Source organism: Charadrius vociferus, unplaced genomic scaffold (genome assembly GCF_000708025.1).
Source record: "Charadrius vociferus isolate BGI_N301 unplaced genomic scaffold, ASM70802v2 scaffold90, whole genome shotgun sequence".
In the NCBI taxonomy this organism is placed as follows: Eukaryota; Metazoa; Chordata; class Aves; order Charadriiformes; family Charadriidae; genus Charadrius; species Charadrius vociferus.
In genome coordinates, this window is record NW_009647222.1 from 9,556,580 (window position 1) to 9,575,511 (window position 18,932).

The window sequence follows — 18,932 nt, forward strand, 5'->3', positions numbered from 1 at the left end:
ATGAATCCTGCCCATTGTTTCTCTCCAGTGACTATAAAATGGAGTCAAGGAGGAGCAGTTCAGGCGTAGACATTCACATTACAGATGTCTAGAATGAGATAGTATTTAATGCATCCCTTCTCATAATTTACACATAACACTAAAGAAACTAACTAAGGGGAATAGTATGTTGATTTTTTTAAATGTTATGATGTTCACTGTATCCAAATTCGAAAACTTTGAAAGTACTGGAAGTGTTAAACTATCTTGAAAATCCTGGGAAGATAACTAGGATCATATTCCATGAATAACTGGTTTAAAAATCAATAAGGACCTGATCCCATGAGCCCCCAAACCTTTGGCATATCTCCTATTCAGTTTCAATGGTACTCCAGAAAGCTCCAATGAGCACGGCTAAACGCACTCCTACTTCAAATGGTGATTTGTAGGCAATTACATCCCTCAGATATTATCAGAAACGTGCTGACTTGCTACTCTAGTCATATCAGAAAAGCTTTTAAAACTCCTAATGCTCCTTAAAATGGTGGCAGATGGTGTTTAGAGCATTTGCTAATCCAGGATGCATAGGACAAAGCTAAAAAATTACCAAATGCAGTCAGAGGTACGCAAGACTTCCTGGATCTTTTACAAAAACCCTCCAGTTTTTGGATGACCCAACAGTTTCTCAAGCTCAGCCAACAAAGCTAAAACCCACAAGTTACAAGAATCACAGCATTCAGGCTTTGGTTGACTGCAACTTGACAGCATGGGTTATTTAACGGGTGGGGAGGGAACCTGACTTTTTATAGTGGTTCTGCCTGTGAGTAGCACGCACGCACCACGGCTCAGTGGCTCAAGGGCTGAGCATCTCCCGCTGCACGAGCGGCACAACTGCACCAGAGCCCAGAAGAGGGGCTGGGAAGGGCCAAGCACCGAAGACTCAAGGTAAATGAAGACAGAGGCAGTGCTGGCATTCAAGTTTCACCAGGGGAGCCATTTCATTCCCTGCAGGGAAGGGCTTTGCCAACAATACTATTGAGGGATGGGTTATTAAAAAAAGCTGTGGGAAGGATAGATATTTCATATCTGATTATTGTCTTGGATAAATGAATATGAAACAAACACTATGAAATAACAGATGATCTTTAAAATTAAGGCCAAGATAACAACTGTTATTTTGAGCCCCCAACAGAGATCCCTTCACACTCAAATGTCTACGGTCTACTAAATCACTCAAATCACGCTGTAGAGAGCAATTCTGTACTGCAAATGAGCAACCAGCCAAAGCTGCGTCAATCAGAGCAACAGACCTCTCCACTTCCACCTCCTTGCTCAGAAGTCCTACAGTCAGTGACAACTGCCAAAATCCTGGGACCTGAAGGGAATTTAGGAAGAAATACTAAACCGGATGTCTGAAGGTCTGGCATTATAGCTATTATTTGTAGTGCCATTGACTAGTCCACAAGACACAGAAGTTTTCCTCCATTCTGCAGATGGGTAGTGGATTGTGGAGCTCTTCCAGTTCTGCCTGTGGCTGGCCAATACAGTACTTCTCTCTTGCAGGTTTTATCACTGAAAGGGATGAATCAGACCCTCACAGGGGCTGGGGAAGTGGAGAAGGAACTCCCCAGCATCAGGTTTTGTGGATCAAATTGAAGAAAGCCCTGTTTAGACAGAGATAAGTCAGTGGGAAGAAATGCTGAGGAAGGACTTTGGTGTACTTTTTTAATTTCAAAATAATCCCTCTTTATAGTTCTAATACTGGCCCTCAGATTTCAAGCTGTTCTAGACGGGCCATAAGTACAATATTTAGATGCCATAGGTAGAATGGCTGAAGCATAGAAAGATCTTTCCACTCTAGGGCCAGAAAAAATGCGCATCTTTTCTGAGTGGTAATCCAGCATTTTATCTACTATTGTAGGCCAGCCACCTTATTAAGTAATAAAAATAAATTCTGCATGGCTTTTTGGAAGTATGCTTATGGTTATGTCCAAGTACAAAAGAGTACAATTCCAAAGAAATTGACTGATTGGAGCTGTAACAACATGGATACCTTGTAAAAACATGTGATATATCATCTTGCAGTGATCCTTTATAAAATGCTCCCCATTGAGAAATTTTTAACCATCAGTGCCTTAGCATCTGATACTTCTATATAAATAATAAATTAAAGAAATGAAGCATGAGGGCAACACAAAAAGTTTAAAACTACCTCAGCTGCTGAAAACTGTCCTTGTGTTTTTAACTATTATGTTCACCAAAGTCCTGACCAACTGAGCACAACGATTTACCTCATATCACATATAAAAGTCACAATTAGAAATCTCAGCAGCCACCAGAAAAGAGTCTTAGAAGTTTGACATTCCATTGGCAAAGCCTTCATACTGGTCATGTATGATTTGCTCCCAACCATAAGCAAGAATACCTTTCACTCACACCCCTCAACCTGTGAAGGGACACAATCCACAGCAAAGGTCCAAAACATAACCAAAACATAACCAAAACATTTCTCATGTGGGAATGATGAAATACTGTGAAATTAATTCCTTTAGTTTATGCAACTCTTTATATAAACTCAAGTTCATGATGTTTTACTTCGAGGTGAAAGAATTTTCAAGACCAGAAGTGATGGAATTCAGGGAATTTGGGACTCATCTGAGTGATGTCCTTTGATTGAAGTACACCTCAATGGTCTGCCTCTAATGTATTTGATCTTGCTGCAGTGGGGACGTATACTGAGATAAGTGTGTGGGTAATCTGGTCCTAAACCAGTCAAGGATGAAATCCTAGCTGAAGTCTAAGGTAGAATTGCATCAACTTCAATGGGCCCTGAACTTTATATCAGGAGCCCATGAGATGTAAATACCTCAAACAGCCATAAAATGCTGTCATGTATTATTTCTTATAAACAGCTCCCTGGCACATCTCATGTCATATTATTTAAATAGAATCTTAAAACCCTTGAAATCACGTCCCTTGCCCATCAATTACTATTACATTTATTATAAGCTACAATGAAGTTACTTCATTATTAGAATTAGATGACTATGAGGAAATTTTGCTGTTGTTCCATTCACCTGGTGGAGCTTTTGAATTACATTATCTGAGAAATATCACCTAAGAGATATGGCATACATAGGCTTGAACACTTCTGTTTACAGCATCGTTAAAATGTCACTATATTTTTCAAATGCTAGAGAAAGCTCCAGTGGAAGAATACATGCAGAAATCTTTCCATTATGCAACTGCTCTTAGGAGCAAGATTTACTTTAAGATTTAAACTAGCAAGTGACATGAATTGAAAAAAAAAAAAACTATAATAGCAATTTTTTGACAAAGTAATAGTTGATCATTGTTATATCACACTGTGAATGACTAGAAGCAAATCAGATTTATCTGCTGAATGCACAAAGCAATATGGTTACTGCAGATGACACTCTCATACAGCACCTGCTGCTGTAAAACGTATATCTGCACTGAGCTCTTTACAGCTAACTAGTGCATATAAAGAAAAAGATAACTCAACCGATTATTTACATGGATGATTCTGTTCTTCCAACAATTTACATAGGTAGACTATAAATTGTGGAATCATTAAGCCGTAATGCATGATCTGGTTACTGACTTCCTAACACTGCATGATTTGGGTGCCTTGTCCTGTTGTTCTATGCTTAAGCAGTATTTTGGAGTAAAAATGCTGTGTAAGAGTTAAGTTGTTCTTCCTTTCTCTTTGACTGGCCATATGCCCTTGGCACTGTTGCCAACAAGTATAAAGTATGTTCTGGCAGTTTTCTTCTCACAGTTTTTGGTTTCTGAGTACAAAAGATTAATTATGAGAGATCCTGCTCTAGATTTAACCAAAAGCCAGAAAAACATCCATTCCGATGATATTTTGGCTTTAAAAGGGACATATGAGTTTAGGAAGCTAGTCAGCATATGCTGAAGTGATCATGTCCAGGAAATCATATTTTGGAAAATGTCCTGTGGCCTAAACTTTGTATGCTGAGATCCTTGAGGCCAGGCAGGAAAATGTTTTCTACCCATTTATCTTCTGTATGCTATACTGCCAAGAAGACAATTTGAGTTTTGGTCATAATACTACAAAGATGCCTGGTTAAAGTAAAATAGTACATTGACTTGAATCCAGTAGTTGGCATGATTTCTCAACCTTTACCGCAGTTATTAATTTTTTTTTTTACAATGTCAAAAGACAAGTTCAAAAGATTTTTGCCTTATTTTAGTTTAAATTCAAATTTCCAGGTATGAAATTGTTTTATTATGCAGCACAGAAGTGTCCCTTCAGTTATCTTTTTCAGTGACTGACAATGAGCAGTGCAGAGTGAAAGCTTTCAGCATTAGTTCATTTATTCACTTCAGCTTCACTTCTTCCTTTCTTTTCCTTGCCACACCAGCATATTTAAAAAGGAGAGGCTTGTAGAGTTACACTGTCACCATCCAAATATGGTGCTAACAGTCGTGAAGCTGCTCTTCCAGCAAATTCGCACCATCCCACATCACTAGTCATTTGAATGCAAGAGAGTAACGCTCCCTTTAGGAAATTAAATCCCAATTTTTGAGCAAATAGAAGTAAGAAAGCAGTAACTTAAGCTTCTACTCCATTAAGCCTATATACCTTACTGCAAAAAACTTGGGTTTATACCCAGCTATATCAGCTTTTACATCCTGCACCATACATATTGCAACACAGCCACAAGTAAGATGAATTAATGATGGTAGTCACAAAAAGCAATAATAAAGTTATAAAGCAGCAGTGCTAAAAAATGTCCCCTAAGAAAATAATGTGATTCTTACCTACTCATTAGCTCTTGAAAAGTTTCATTTGGCAAAGGAAATATAAAGCTCTTTATAACTGACTTCAAGTAATCCAAAGACACAAATCCACTCTGACTGACATCGATTGCTCTGAAGGCTTTTTCAATGTCCTGATAGGCTGAACACAGCTGTAATGAATACAATTTATAGTGTTTTGTTCAGAAAAATCAAGTTCATGAAGCTTTTAAAACAATAATGCATTTTTTACAAGACCTTTTCAAATGTTCTTCTCTGTGAACTGATCAAATAGGTTACCCCGGCATGCTCTGACCGTCAGATGTTTAATTAATAAGCTCACTACACAACAGTATTCCCAATCACACACTCTCAAATGACAAGTCAGACAAGTTTCTCAAATAATAACTCTGCCTCAAAATTCAGAGCTAAAAATACTTGGTGGATCAGCCTGTTTGATAACACCTGTCTTAACGGAACTTTAAAACCATCCATGGCATAACCTGGTATCAAAGTTCCCTTTATCAAAAATGGGTCGTTAGCACAAAGAATACTTGAAAATGGTAGAAGACATGGAATAGTTAACATAGCTGTTGTATAAACATATCACACATTTCTTTGGTTATTCTTTTAATTCATGGGCTGTTGCAAAGGAGCTATGTGGATGTGTTTTTGCTTATGGGACTTGTAAAATGCCTGAAAGTTGACTTACTGCAGATTTTGATAAGGCTCATGAAACAATAGGAAGACTGGTTTGTTTTTCTGAAATGTTAGCTCACACTGGGTTGTTGAATACTGCAAGCATCCCTAAGGCTTTTCTCCCCCCGCCATTTTTTGACAAGTATCCCATCTGCTTCTAAGCTGATTACTGTTCATTCAAAACTGCCGAAATCACACTGTAAAGATAATGTAGAGAGAGACTTTAGAAAGCCCAAAATAAACATCAAGGACTGGGAAAGCTTGTAAGGTGAGATGTACTGTGCTTCCAATCCAGGCCTTGACCTCCATATCAAAGATATACAAGATGAAAAAGGGTCAAGATGTTGAATGTCCCTGTAGCCTTGTTTGTCCCTCCTCTCCTGTCTTTTCAAGGCTGAAAAAGCACGGTTACAGGTCTGTGTAACTGAGTTTGTAGTAGAATATGAGGTCTTGATGCACAGTATCAGCTTCTCTTTTCTTTGAGAGTCAAGGTTTTCATGACTTAAAGACACAAGAGTGAGGGTCGGAAAATTTTCTTTCTTTTCACCTTCCCATAAAGCAGCTGGAACACAGTTACGTTCCACCGTTGCACTCCCCAGCCCTCTTCAGTTAAGATCACATCTAAGGGCATGTTGGAGAGGTCACGTGCCTTGTCTATTCCAGCTCCACTCTCTATTCTAAGCTTGCCATCACGTATAAAAAAATGTGTTTCTGCAGTAGGACCTATTCACTAATAATTTATTTCATGCAGGTCAGAAAATAATTGTCAGACAATGATAACTAGTCATTACTCAGTGTAAGTCATTACCTACTTGGATCTGACAGAGTGATCTAGCAATTCACACCATGAAACACCTTAGCCATCAAGCTTCGATGCACTCTCATTTTGTTTTAGCCTAAAGAATCTGCAGTTCTAATACACACATTTTAAATGATGTGAATCTAATAAGCAGGACTGGAACACACAAAACAAAACAGAGCTGCTGCTTCTGCTAACTGGTTTTAAAAGCAAACAAGAAACCTTGTGCATAGAATTTGTTCATAAAAGGAATTGGTATAATTAACTGGCCTCAAAGCTTGGCAATGTTCTTTTCCTGTGATGCTTGGCTCAGCTTCTCCACTTGTCAAAGTATTCCAAAGTATTAATGGCACTCCTTTACCTTTTCTCTAAATGCCCTCTCAGTGCTAGCCAGGCTGCACTCTGTCACAGCATGCTCAGCTGGTGAAGACTGTAGAAAAAGTTTTTTCTGCTTCTGTTCCTTCTCTTTCATTTTCTGGCAGATTAGTGCTGTTAAAAAATCTGAATTAGCAAAGTCTGCAGCTTTGTCAGCTTCAAAGAAATAAAGCCATCTAAAACTCTTAAAGACTGTTTTTGTTAACTGGATAAAACTTTATGTACAAACAGACTAAACCAAACCTGAAATACAACGTCCTCATATTTTCATGTATTTCAAACTTGATCAGTAGTTTGAAATTTTGCTAACTAATCTGTGCATTTGTTGTAGCAGTTTTTCATTTCATATTTCTTTTAAAACATAATACTCATAACTTACAATCTTAACAGGTAACTTTATTACATTTAATACCAGAAAGTTCTACTAGAAACTAACTCCCTCTCTTTGTCAGTATGTGTCCAGAATAATCCACTACCAAAAATATATTTTCAGGAAATGGAAGACAGTGTCCTCATAGGCCTTTGATAACAAACATGCTTATTGACCTTGAAAAGACTCTGTTCTTTTTCATTTCCTTCACATACTCCCATCTTACTGTCCCATCTTAGCTCCCACAGTCCTTGGAAGAGCTTCCAGTTACTGTAAGTCAAACAGCCCTCCTCAATGATTCCCCATCAAAAAAAAAAACCAAAACCACCAACAAAACACAACACCAAAACCAAACCCGTTCTGCAGAACTTTCATTTCAGCTGGGCTGAGCAGCTAATTTTGTCATGGTGGTTTGTTGTATACTGCTCTACTTAGTGTGCTGTTGGCACGTACGCTCTTTGGGATAATAATTATGCTACGGACGTGTTACATTTGATTAAGAGCATAGCAGCAACTGCTGTGACGGACAAGACACAGGCATTTTGAGAACCTTACGTGCACCAAACCAAGAGTATGCGTGCACCATACCAAGAGTATGTGCACCAAACTATTTCAAAGGTTATTCCAGTGGGGGTCCATAGGAAACAAAATGTTTCCTATGTATGGAAAAGGATACCAAAGCATGACTACTCTGTGCTTAGGGCATGCTCTCCACTGTTCCCTGCGCCTGGGAACATAAAAAAAAAAGCAAGCTATACTTTTTATTGCTTAAACTTTTGAAAAACATTTGTGGGAATGCTCACTTCCATTTCAATTGGAACCTTTGGTTCCATTTCAATGCTCCCCTGTTTCAATTTAGTTTTGGCTGGGTACTAATATTTATTAAACAAATATCACTCAGTTTTGCACCTCAGAAATGAACCAGAGATATTACCACTCATTTACTGGATGAATTTAAAATCTATTTTTTGACCAATGTTGAGTGATTATTCTTTTACCATTACTTTACATGGACAAGGCTCCACTTCTCCAAGTGGGTGGGTGAAAGAGAAGAAACGGCATCAGAGGGAAAAAGGTGAATTCAAGACACTGTGAGCACAGTAGGGCTGCAGGAACACCCCACAAGCAAGGTCTCTGGATGTCTGAGGCATCCTATGGTGGAATAAAGTGGGGGGTTGAGTCCCATTAACTATGTGGGTTAATTAAGAAGGTTAATCACGCACAATGGTAGGTACAGCATGTACTGGGAAGGAGGAGAAGCCTTAATTCATAAGATTATTTCTCCACAATTTCAGTACTCCACACAGGAAAAAATATATCTATTTTTAGTAGTTATATGTACTTCTAGTAATGGTTTCAAAACAATCTTCGATATTACTGCATAAACTTAAAAACCTCTATAAAGTCAAATCATGGTAATGAAAAATGGTGAGAAGAAAAAGCATTATTAAAATACTAGATACTATTAAAATACTTCTGACTTCATGATTTCAAAAGAGTTCAGCTTCTTCTGATCCTACTGAAGCCAATGTGAACTGTTGATATTCAGGGTCTTTTACCATCAGGCCAAAATTGGTTCAAAAATAATTCCTACCACCCAAGGGAAGGCTTTTTGTCAGGAAGAGGATAATCATAATTCAGACTTCTGGACTGCTGGCTTCTCTTTTCTAGATCAGGATAGATTTTTTTATTCTTCTATAATTCTCTTCATGAAGTGCTAAATTTTGACTAGTAGAAATGAAAGAGACAGTGTTCAAAGTTAATGCTCTTTAGCCTGAAAAGTACAGGTAAGTCTTTACTGGTGTTCTTCAGCAAAGGTAAGTTTAAATGCTTCTTTTTAAACAGAAATAAATGAAAAATTAATTAGAAGTTAGTCTCGAGTACTGTGTTCAGTTCTAGGCCCCTCACTCCAAGAAAGAGTGAGATTCTGGAGTGAGTCCAGAGAAGAGCAACAAAGCTGGTGAAGGGCCGAGAGAACAAGTCTTGTGAGGACTGTTTGAGGGAACTGGGGATGTTTAGTCTGGAGAAAAGGAGGCTGAGGGGAGACCTTATCACTCTCTACAACTACCTGAAAGGAGGTTCTAGGGAGGTGGCGGTTGGTCTCTTTTCCCAAGTAACAAGCAATAGGACAAGAGGAAATGGTGTCAAGTTGTGCCAGGAGAGGTTTAGGATGGATATTAGGAAAATTTCTTCACCGATAGGGTTATCAGACATTGGAACAGGTTGTCCAGGGAAATGGTAGAATCGTCATCCCTGGAGGTATTTAAATGATGGGTGGACTTGGTGCTTAGGGCCATGGTTTAGTGGTGTTTTTTGGCAGCGCTAGGTTGATGGTTGGACTCGATGATCTTCAAGGTCCCTTCCAACTTAGATAATTCTATGATTCTATGAAAAATCCAACTGCCAAAATATCATGTGTACATGTGTGATAGAAAAAATACCTTGTTAAATACACTAAATTAAATTTCAAGATATGCAAACAGATTTACTTTTTTTAAAAAATGCACTGGAAGGGCCTTTCTCACTATCTTAAATTGAGCACCTTCGTAAACTCACATCTCCATAGATCCTCACATTCACATTATGGGTAAATATGGCAGATGTTTTCTGTATAACCTCTCAAACAGAACTTTTTTCATCCATGCACAGGGCTAAATCTCATCACTGCCCCCATTCATCCAACAACTGAATTACTGAAACATGCTTTTTCTGTCTTTTAGGAAAACAACTGTATCCTGCTCTTATCAATGACTCTTCCTTCCCTAGACAACAAACATAAGATAATGCCTTTGTGTTAAGAGTCTCCATGGCCCATGTTCTCCATGCCAATCACCTTTCATTCAGGAATGACCCCTTGTGCCATCTTAGACTGTCTGGTTCTTGCAATTTCAAACAAATATGTTTTGTATCTACCGTTATGCTGACCCTTGTATTTGAGAGGACCTGCCCATACACAGTCACAAACTGACCTAATTACTGACCATCAATCCTTCTTAAATATCCTTCTTTAAGTTGATGCCTACAAAGACATTCCCAACACTCCAGTAAGTTAGGTTGCTGCTGTGCTTGAAACTACTGTCACGCTGACAAAAAATGTCTTACTGCCATGCTGACAAAAAATATCTTACTGTCACCTTGACCTCCCCAACCTGTCCAAGTTCACCATTTTGTCACTGTCATAGAGTATAAGTTCTTTGTTACAAAGATTACCTGCAAAATTCAGTATGATGGAACACCTGGTGACAACTGAGGTTCCAAATACTACAAGATTCCAAGTTGCAGCAACAAATTCTTTATCTGGGATTTATAAGCTTGTTATGGTGATTTTATTTTTTGGCCCATGTAATGTGTCACCTTTTGATTTTAAATGCAGTTTTCACAGGCCAAAGGAAACTGGCTTTTTTTTTCTCCCTGTCATAGTTGTGTCTGCTGAGACTCAGAGGCTATCAATGTCCTACAAAGTTGCAAACCTTATCCATCAAGTTCAACAGAAATACTCTGATTGATATAATTGGAAAGAGGAAAAGTACCCAAGTTTCCACTCCTTTTCTGAGCACTTACCTGGAACTTCATTTTCTGTGCTTTTTTCTTTAACTCTGTCTGTACTTGTGCCAAAATTCTTCAGAAATTCTTTATAATCAATCACATTAGAGTCTCTAACACAGTAATGGTTCCACAGCCTAGAGAAAACGGGCCATTTTTTAGAGAACACAGCTATTCTAGATCATACTTGTAATGAACTGAAGAAAAAGGAAATTTATTAAATCTTTAGAAAAACAATACATAAAAGATTGTGAAAAACAAATATGCAGTGAATTACTTTTTTTAACCTTCCCACTACATTTTCCCCTGGTCTCTTTTCTCTGCCAAGATTGTCTATAGTATGTGAGTTGTCTGCATAATATCATTTAAATCCTATATACAGTGCCATTTTCTTGGCCATCTACATGAACATGAATTTTAATATATCTACACGAGGACTTTTCTCTTCTAATAATATAAGAATATTATGATAGTCTTATACGAATACCAGTGTAACTTATGATAAGTCATACCTAAACTCTGTAGCAAGTTGTCTGGATTTTATAGCAGGCTGGAAAATTTGCAACAGCTTCATCTGGATTAAATGGGAACCTCACTTTGCAATTAGAACTCATTTCCACATGGTATTAAATTCTACAGCTGGGAAATTAATCTTTGATTGCAAGCGTTCATTTTTTAGATATTTTCTCTGATCAGCAGTGAAGTTGCTAATACTGTATACATTTGCTATCCTCAGATTGTATCCAAATGCTTGGAAAAAATGAGCAGTTTTCACCTTTCACAACAACAGTTTCTTAGAGAATCCAGGACCAGTTTATCACAAGTTACTGTGGGATCTATCTCCAGTCCCCTTCAGAAAACGCTGCTGTGACTCATTCATGCTTATGTTTTATCTTCCTAATTATGAAACCTAGAAAGTTGTAGTTTTTAAAATGAAAATTAAAATTCTGTTGCATAAAGAGGATCCATAAATGGTACCATTAGAACACCTTGCGTATCACATGCAACTAAGTTTCTCTCAGCTTCCTTCGCATTTAGCCCCATAAGTAGTCTCTAAATATGATAAAACTTGTGTTTGACTAAAGCATGTCTGACAAAAATGCATCTAGTTAGTTCTGATGAATTTGTTCCAAGGACTAATAACAGAAGAATTGATTGCCTTATTTTTTTCATTTGAATTTGTCTATCTAGTGAAGATACTTCCCCATATGATGTAGTCACCTCTTAAACTCCCTTTTCAAAGGCTAAACAGATTGTCTGCTAACATTAAGCTCGAAAGCATCCACATCGTCCCTTGAATCATGACTGTGGCTTTTTTTTTTTTGCACAATTTTTCAAAACATCCTGGGAATAAGAGCACCTGATGTGAAGCTACATTCTGTTTTTTGACTTTGACAGTATATGAAAATAAAAGTGGCATTTCTGCTCAGTACTTTTCCGAGGTATTTGGGACATTAACCCTTTTGGAGACCCTCATAGTAGCAGCCAGGATCTTAAAAAAAAAAAAAAAGACAAATACCACCCATTTGTAACCTACTACTTGCATCAACCTGGGGGGTGAGGAGGGGAAATTCCACGTGCAATTTATGGGACCATTTAGGTGATAAAGAGAAGAGAACCTGGTTAGCCATTTGGCAAATTCCATTTGGGACAAGAAAAGAGAGCTGCAGTGTAACACACTCTGTGTTCCTCTCTATTCTTTGGGTTGTATGGCAAAATGTCAAGTCATGATTAGCTGCTAAGACATCATAATTCCATCACTTTTGTGGGGTACTGAAAGGCAGGAATTCCTGGTCACAATATCAAATTTACTTAATAAATTTGGGAAGTCATTGACTTGCCTCTTGCCTCAGTTTCCCATATGTAACAACTGAATTATAATCCTGCCCAACTCATGGGTCTATCCTGGTTATCGCAATGAACCGCACACCTGTTTTTGATGCATGTAAGCCACGGGTACATGCATAATTCATGGAGGGCTTCACTTCTTTTCCCCAGCAATTCCCTCACATCCTATTTCCCTTTGAGCCTTCTCTTTGTGTCTTACTAGAGGGTGAGGATTATCTGTGAATTTATTTTCAAGGAAATTTTAAAGGGATTAAGATTATGTTAGCTGTGAGTTGTACATATGGAAATACAGAGTGCATATACAGGCAGTACTGTGACATATGTGAGGTGTGATGGAAACCTATATAATAAAATGGATATATTCAGTTCCTCTTTGAACAAACTACCCATGCACACATTCAAAATAAAAGGAATGCTTCAAAAACGTTTCTGTGACTGCATTAATTGGGGATTAACAGTTCTATTTTATGAAAATGCCAGGAGAAAGAACAGGTTAATAGTAAATCTCAGCATCAGGAATGATACTTTGGCACATTTTAGGAGTCTCTGAAATTTTCCCTTGTTTATAGCTCAGTTTTTGATCTACCAAAAACCCCCAACCTAAAACAAAAAACAGATACATACACAAATTACCATGGCCTTACTACAGAACAGGAACACTCTTCAGTCATTATCCTACATTAGTGACAGCTTTCAGCAACCCATTGGGTACTCTGTTTTCTGTGACATGAAAACAGTTGCATTCCTTCCCCTAGGAACTTTCTACAGTTACTCTCAGGCAATTTCTGCTGCTTTGAACAAAATGGCTTATTATGGATCTGCATATATCAAGGCTGGAAAGCCAATCCCATTTAATAAACAAATAGAAGTACAGAACTAATTACTGGTTCAAAAATGCACTTTTGCCCTCTGTTCTTTATACTTCAGCTTCTTACACAGGATCCTCATGAATAGGCAAGGATCACCATCACGCTTCGCACACCATTAACCACATCCTTACAGAAGGGGCAGGATACAATCTGGACATGTAACAAATGGAGATTGAGTTGGTCTTGGCAGCAGACATTAAAATTGGGCCAGAGCCTGTTTTCATGATAAAAATCAATAGGAGACTTGCTATTGCCCTCATCTGGGCATATGAAGAGAACACAAATTATGTAACATCAGTATTGATTGATCTATGTTAATATGCCTTAAAAAACAAATTATTGGTCCTAATCACCACAATGATTAGTTTGCTTTCATAAATTTATTGACAAAAGAATGTATTTCCAAAGACTAGATTTAAACACTGACACCAGTCTCTTCCATCCTTCTCTATAGAGGGAAGGAGGAAACAAGGTGATTCAGAAATCCTAGTTTCTGGTGTGAGTTCAGGGTGATTCAGAAATCCTAAATTGTGGTCTTCGTCTGCTTGCTCTCTGGATATGCTCATATCTTTTCACTTAGTAGAAAGGGCAAAAAGCCTCAGGTATTTTAAGTTAGCCTTTGGATTGCCTTGCCTTTCCTGTCATTAAGTGATTTCGCTATTTATTTCTATGACTTCTCTATTTACTTCCTTATTTATATAACCTAAACCAATTCATAGGTTATCATCTGAAAAAATATTCCATTACCTGCCTGTGTTCCATACCTGCTTAAGTTTGATCATCGTCAAGATGGAAGGACTGGATTGAAACCAGTTGAAAACAATGAAAATACATTCATTACATTCAAGGGGCACTGGATCAGACCCTCTCTAAATCCCTGTTCTTGAAAATGCACTATCCTTCAGAGCACACGGATCCCAACTACATTAACTTTAGCACTAGTTTTGACTCTGATAGGCTGAAGCATCCAGCCCTGTGCAGCCATAATATTATTGAATCAGTGCCATGAATGTAGCCGGACTACCCAGATCCACAACGTGAGATCTTTGCACAAGTTTTGCTTAAAAGCTAGAAGACTAGCATGTATGTCAGTGCTGATAAGACTATTACACAAACTTTTAAGATCTCATGGATCTTATAAGAAAGATGGATAAAGACTTTTTACCACGTCCTGTTGTGATAGAACAAGGGGTGATGGTTTTAAACTGAAAGAGAGTAGATTCAGGCTAGATGTAAGGAAGAAATTTTTACAAAGAGGGTGGTGAAACAGTGGCACAGGTTGCCCAGAGAGGTGATAGATGCCCCACCCCTGGAAACATTCAAGGTCAGGTGGGACAGGGCTCTGAGCAATCATCCTCACAGGCAAGCTTAGGAAGTGTGGGTTAGACGAATGAACAGTGGGGTGGATTGAGAACTGGCTTACAGATAGAGCTCAGAGGGTTGTGGTTAGTGGCGCAGTGTCTAGTTGGAGGTCAGTAACAAGTGGGGTCCCCCAGGGGTCAGTACTGGGTCCAGTCCTGTTCCATATATTCATCGATGATCTGGATGAAGGGATAGAGTGTACCATCAACAAGTTTGCTGATGACACAAAACTGGGAGGGGTGGCTGACACGGCAGAAGGCTGGAGGCTTTACAGCGAGACCTGGACAGGCTGGGGAGGTGGGCAGAGAGAAACCTGATGAAATTCAACAAGGGTAAGTGTAAGGTAGTGCATCTGGGGAGGAATAACCCCATGCATCAGTACAGGTTGGGGACTGACCTCCTGGAGGGCAGCTCTGTGGAAAGGGACCTGGGAGTCCTGGTGGACAACAGGATGCCCATGAGCCAGCAATGTGCCCTGGTGGCCAGAAGGCCAATGGTATCCTGGGGTGCATCAGGAAGAGTGTGGCCAGCAGGTCGAGGGGGGTCATCCTTCCCCTCTACTCTGCCCTGGTGAGGCTGCATCTGGAGGACTGCGTCCACTTCTGGGCTCCCCAGTTCAAGAAGGACAGGGCTGTGCTGGCGAGGGTACAGCAAAGGGCTACAAAGATGATTAGGGGTTTTGAATATCTCTCATACGAGGAAAGGCTGAGGGACTTGGGTGTCTTTAGTCTAGAGAAAAGAAGATTGAGGGGGGATCTTATTAACGCTTACAAATACTTAAAGGGAGGATGCCAGGGGGATGGGAGCAGTCTTTTTTCAGTGGTGCCCAGTGATAGGACGAGGGGAAATGGGCACAAGCTTGAACATAGGAAGTTCCATCTTAACATGAGGAGGAACTTCTTTACTTTGAGGGTGGCAGAGCACTGGACCAGGCTGCCCAGAGAGGTTGTGGAGGCTCCCACTCTGGAGACATTCAAAACCCGCCTGGACGCTGTCCTGTGCAACCTGCTGTAGGTGACCCTGCTCTGGCGGGGGGGTTGGACTAGATGATCTCCAGAGGTCCCTTCCAACCTAAAACATTATGTGATTCTAAGCACAAGAAAGCTAAGTATTGTTCTATACATTTTATAGTCTGGGTTTACTTTTAATTTCGGTATATATTCCTTAAGCGACACTTCATCTGAAATTATATTTTAGTTAGTAATTTTCAAAAAATTGAAGCTGACAACGCACATTTAATAAGCATAGAAACGCTTTCTGGTTTCCTAAGTATCAAAATATGCTAATTATAAGTACAACTATTCATTATTTTCCTACTTTCTATTTTTACATACATACGAATACCCCATAATTGTTAAAATTGAAAAACAAACAAATGTACCCATTATACTTTTTATGACTCCAGACCATTGTTCAAGGAAAAGAAATCATTCTTTACACTAAGATTTGCTCTGAAATTGCTGCCAAAGAAAATAACCTTGAGTTATTTGCTGCATAACTGCCACACGAGTACATTAAAGGTGCCTAGGGACAGCTTCGTCTTGAGCATGTGACTTTTAAGAAAAAGCTTTTAAGTTCAATATTTAAAAATTGCTGCCATATCCCTTTTCTTTCTCTGATTTTTAAATTAAATCCAGTTATCGCATATAGGAAGAAGTCAGATGTTTTTTGTTTCTATGCTTTCAGTCATTTATCTAATAATGAAGGTTTGTATTGCCTGGCTGCAACGAACTCTGGATATCATTGGGATGTTAAGGAAATAGAGAGAGAGATATATTTCTTGGGTGGTTTTCCCCACAAAACTGGAGAATGTAGCCCTGATATGAAACCTGAATAATTTTCCTGACCATTAGGACTAGATCATGAAGACTGCCCAACTGTGAAAGCCTAAAAGCTGAAGTCCTAGGATCCAGTCTTAAGGAGAGTTGTATTTTTCACATAACCAAGTAAATCTTTAGACGGTAGGTCCATCCAAATAGAGTTTACTTCTTCCTAGCAGAGACTGGGTTTCAGAACTGTTAGACTTCTGGGTTTTTTTCAGAAAATTTTTAGTATCCTTTTGTTGAGGTAATAGAATTGCTCTGTCTCTCTCAAGTTGGGCTGGCCTATCTGAAAGAAATGCTATGAGTGCAAACAGGGCTCTCTGGCAGAGTTTGTGGATCCAAAAGACATCTCTGAAAATGAATATTTTCCCCTGACTACATAGTAAGTGTCCCCAGCCCAAAAGATATGTATGGGCAGCACCTTATGTCAGGATCTTGACAGAAAAAGCCCTCTTAATAATTACAGGACCGGTCCAAAGACCATTAAAGTTAATTGAGAGACGCGACACTGTGTCCCAGAACAACCATAACAGGATTATGGGAAAAAATATTTGTTAATCAATCCAAGGCAAATATTCTGCAGGCTCTGGCTTGAATCAGAAACAGCTGCAGAGTCCAAAAGCAGAAATCAATTCAGGAGACCACATTGTGAAGGGACTGCAGGAAGAAAACTGGTGGCAGGACTTGGTCCAAAGAACAATATTGGTTTGGGATTTTTTTCTAGATCAGTGCAGAAAGAAGCATTTTAAGTGGATTTTGTTATACTGTAATTCAAAACTAGAAACCTGAAGGACAGGAAGAGCCCAGGCCCAATCAAATAAGGCGCATTTTCTATAAAAGTCACAGCCACAGGTACATGCTATGAAAGATAGACTGTCCAGAGAAATGTGATAGACATTCATATCAAAGAATCACGGCCTAGCAGCTAGCTGAGCATCCAATGCCCTCAAACGTCCCTGGACCCGCAGCTTTGAAGCAGAGGCTCTTTAGGTATACAGAAACCTCACCGGGAACCTCAAAAAGAGAAGAAAGCTTCTTTCTGATGAAACCAACATTTTAGGCTGCTGGATTTGGGATAAACACTCCAATCTTTTGCCCAAGGTGGGGAGCTGAGTGGGAAGAAAGGGGGATAGGTACATCTAAACATTTAGCATTTACTTTGCCTGCCTGCTTAGCTGCCCTCAACATGCTAAAACAGTACCTTAAAAGCCTAGGAACTATTGACTTTTGTCAAGGAATTTCATGGGTGATGATTTGGAGAACCTATATATTTTGTGGGAGACATATTTTGGTCAGGTTTTTTGCTGTTTGCTTTGGATTTTTCCAGTTTCGCAGCCATTATCACTACTATCAGCACTGCAGATTTTTGGAGCAGTCAAGTGACTCAATAAGGCTTCCAACATGCAAAAAAAAAAAGAATTGCGCTTGCCCAATTTATCAGGAACTCAGAGGGAGACATGGATATACTTAAAATAGCAAAGGACACTTCGTTTCAAATTTCTTGGGTTGCTCATGGCTCCCCAACTCCTTATAATAAAGGCAAAATAAACCCAGTCAATAGGACTTAAGTCACTCAGTTGGACAATGTTCTTTTAGGGCCTGATGATTACAGGACGTATAGCTTTTGTATGTTAATAAATGTGTAGACAGAGGAGCAGAGTACACTCATCTGTTTTATGTTGTCCTTGAGATTTAAGTGGATCAGTGCAAAATAACCAGCATAGAAGTAAATTTGACCCATGATTTTAACTACACTTTCAAAAGAAAAACATTTTCTGCTTGTGAGTAGTATCCTTCCTTCTTAAACATATTATTAATATTAATTGTCTTGCAACATGCACTTTGAGAAGAGAATACACATTCAGTTGCTTTAAGGTTCATCCATAATAAGAAACTCAGGTATAATTTGGGCATATTTAAACATACTCAAACTTAATAGCCTTCTTCAGAAGTCATTTGTGTGATATTCCATCAGTATGAAAATAAAATAAATGTTACATTTTATCACTTTATTATTTCTGGTATTCTGTTGTTTCACACAGAGATGACTTGGTACCATTTTTTTTATTTGTTAAACTTCAGATTTTTTTCCGATGAAACTTCATAATTTTAGAGCTTTAAAACCCCAAAATGAAAATTTGTATTCTTTTTTACTATTCAGCACTTATGAGATGTAGTAACATTTTTATAGATTTATTACCTTTCTGACTGCAATGCCAAACACAAGGTTTATTGTCAAATAAAGGATCATTTCGGTTTTTTGATGGCCTGCTTTAGAAGACTATTGCTTCTGTTCTATAATTGCCTGTACCAAATTATTTAATTGGTTTTGTTGATATCTAGTTTTGGAAAGTATCCCAACTGGAAAAAATACACAAAGTGAAAAAGTGTAGCCAGGCAATATGAACTGACAAAAATTATTTTGGAAGTTGCTCACAATGAAAAAATATCCAAATAAAAAAATCCAAACAAAAATC

The 18,932-nt window shown here is 38.6% G+C and overlaps 1 protein-coding gene across 1 annotated transcript in view; it reads right to left on the reverse strand.

Moving 5' to 3' along the window:
• The window catches only part of EFCAB6 (EF-hand calcium binding domain 6), a 130,806-nt gene that overhangs the window by 78,813 nt on the left and 33,061 nt on the right, over nucleotides 1-18,932 (reverse strand). Inside the window, 3 exon segments of the mRNA XM_009879780.1 lie at nucleotides 4,792-4,940; nucleotides 6,627-6,796; nucleotides 10,572-10,690. Of these exon segments, the coding sequence (XP_009878082.1) occupies nucleotides 4,792-4,940; nucleotides 6,627-6,796; nucleotides 10,572-10,690 (438 nt within the window).